Here is a 2,551-nt window from a genome sequence, read left to right as displayed (position 1 = left end):
GGTGGAAAAGGACCACTTTGTCCCCAAAATGGAGTGTTTAAGTCACTTGAATTCTTTACATAGGCACCGCCCATCCCATTATGTTCACATAGGCACCACCTAGGCTATCGCCTATGTTTACATAGGCGCCGCCTAGGCTATCGCCTGTGTTTACATAGGCGCCGTCTAGGCTATTGCCTATGCTTTCCAGTGGCCATGGGCGATTGGTTAGGCGATGCATACCACTTTGAAAGGCCATAACTTCTTGATCGGGTGTCGAATTTTAGCCAAATTGGTATCGTTGGAAAGCTAACTCAAATACCTATCATTTGACACATAGTAGGCTTCCTAATTCGACATATACAGAGAGTTATAGTCGATGGAAGCTAACACTCTGTACAACATCCACTAAAATTTAGTCGATCGAAATAGTTTCAACTCGTCCATGAGTTGAAGGACCTCTATGGTCTAAATTCAAGCTTGAATGGATTCACATGCCACACAAATAATTAACATGCCGTATTGACATAGGAATTTATGGCTTCGGGATTATCAACGCATCGAAATCATGTTCTATATTATAGCCCGAAATGCAGGGCGTTACAGATGTCAAGTTAATTTAAAACAACAAGAGTTAATTTATGTGTATTTTTTCTTTTTTATTAAATATTATTAAATTTTTAATGCTTAGATGAGTTATAATAATTAGTTTGGGGTTTTAAAATAAAATTACGATTGAAACAGCTGAGTAGACATGTCATAAATATGTATTTTACTTTTTCTATTAAACATGATTAATTTTCTAATACGTAAGACCCAACCAAATATCACGATGTAGCGAATCAAACATGTGTTAAATGAGTCATAATAACTAATTAGAAGTGACATAACAAAATTGCTATATATTTGTGAAAAAAATTTAATTGAGTCTTATATAAGATGTCAAGTTAATTTAAAACAACAACAGTTAATTTATGTCTATTTTTTTATTAAATATTATTAAAATTTTAATGCTTAGATGAGTTATAATAATTAATTAGGGGTGATATTGCTATTAAAACGTACAACTGAAGTAGACATGTCATAAATGTCTATTTTACTTTTTCTATTAAACACGATTAATTTTCTAATACATAAGACTCAATCAATTATCATGATGTAACGAATCAAACATGTATTAAATGAATCATAATAACTAATACAAAGTGATATAACAAAATTGCTAGAAAAAATATTTGTGAAAAAATTTAAGCGAACCTCATATAAGATGTCAAGTAATTTAAAATATCAAGAGTTAGTTTATTATTTTATTTTTATTTTATGTTTTATTAAATAAATTTTTTTAATACTTAGATGACTTATAACAATTAATTAAAGGTGATAAAGTGAAATTACAATTGAAACAGCTGCAGATATATCTATTTTACTTTAAATGACATATAATAACTAAAAAGGGATAATATAGTAAAATCACATACATGCTTCTTCACGTTTCTATATATGTATAATTTATGTAGATAGAGTTCAAATAAGTTTTGATCGCAATTGACTGACTACACGTAAACCCTATTTAACATCGTTGATTGATAATCTTTAAAAACGTATTTATAATGAGGTAAAAAGTTTACTACGCATTGAGCAGAACAAATATTTTCATCTTTAATAATAAGGTGGTGGTAGTAGCAAACGAGAGCCATAGAATGAGTGAGAGGCTATCTATGATCCGTAATCTCATCCACTCCATCCTATCTTCACTAAATATACTGACAGTTGTGCTAGCTTGTGAATAGATAACACACAATGGCTTCGGCTGCTTTATCAGTAGCCAATTCTTCTCTCCACGTCACCAACAAAAGATCATTCTCAGAGTTCACTGGGCTTCGCACCTCATTTGCCCTTCCATTCGGAAAGAAAGCTAACGATGACTTGCTCTCTTTTGTTGCTTTCCATAACTCTGTTGTAAGTTATTCCATACTTACTACCTATTCTAGCACCCTGCCTTATTTTTCGAGCGTACTAATTGCCTGCAGTTATCTTTCAAGCCTACGTGGGCAACTATTGGTGCAACTTATTTTTCAAATGTACGTGTGCAACTATATGTTTGTTCCAAATATCAAACATAGTACTCTAGTAGCGGAGGTGAGATTTGAGTTTTACGGGTGCACTTTTATATTTAAACATAATAATTGATAGTGTCAAAATTTAACATATAATTCTTTGAAAACTTAATATTATTAAATATCATTAATTTGGTTTAATATGACAAAAGAGTGTTATTCACTACAGTTGATTTGATACACTTTTATATTTTAAACAATAATAGAGAGTTTTTGAAAAATAGAAAATCTGAAAGATTTGTTTGCTAAATGGTTGTTATGAGAAAACGTTGGATTTAAGCCTATTTCAAATTTTAAATTGCTAATTTTTAAATAGAAAATAAGTCAATGATTAAAAATAAAAGTAAATTAAACATTATATAGTATAAGATAGGGGGAATTTATCTTTTGAAATTGGAGGGGAGCTTGTATTTTTGAAATAAAATTAAAAATACATAAATAATGTGTGTGTCAAT

The 2,551-nt window shown here is 30.4% G+C and overlaps 1 protein-coding gene across 2 annotated transcripts in view; it reads left to right on the top strand.

Moving 5' to 3' along the window:
- The first annotated feature begins 1,505 nt into the window (after positions 1-1,505).
- Positions 1,506-2,551, top strand: part of LOC107877699 (glyceraldehyde-3-phosphate dehydrogenase A, chloroplastic) — a 2,793-nt gene continuing 1,747 nt past the window's right edge. The window contains exon 1 of one of the 2 annotated variants that reach the window (XM_016724391.2): positions 1,506-1,938. In XM_016724391.2, the coding sequence (XP_016579877.2) occupies positions 1,780-1,938 (159 nt within the window). In that variant the 5' untranslated portion in view covers positions 1,506-1,779. Of the gene's footprint in view, positions 2,119-2,551 lie in introns of both variants that reach the window. The other variant, XM_047406470.1, reaches the window with a different exon arrangement.

The sequence above is a fragment of the Capsicum annuum genome, chromosome 2 (genome assembly GCF_002878395.1).
Source record: "Capsicum annuum cultivar UCD-10X-F1 chromosome 2, UCD10Xv1.1, whole genome shotgun sequence".
NCBI classification, from domain to species: Eukaryota; Viridiplantae; Streptophyta; class Magnoliopsida; order Solanales; family Solanaceae; genus Capsicum; species Capsicum annuum.
The sequence above is the reverse complement of the archived record's forward strand: the minus strand, read 5'-3'. Positions and strand labels throughout refer to the sequence as shown.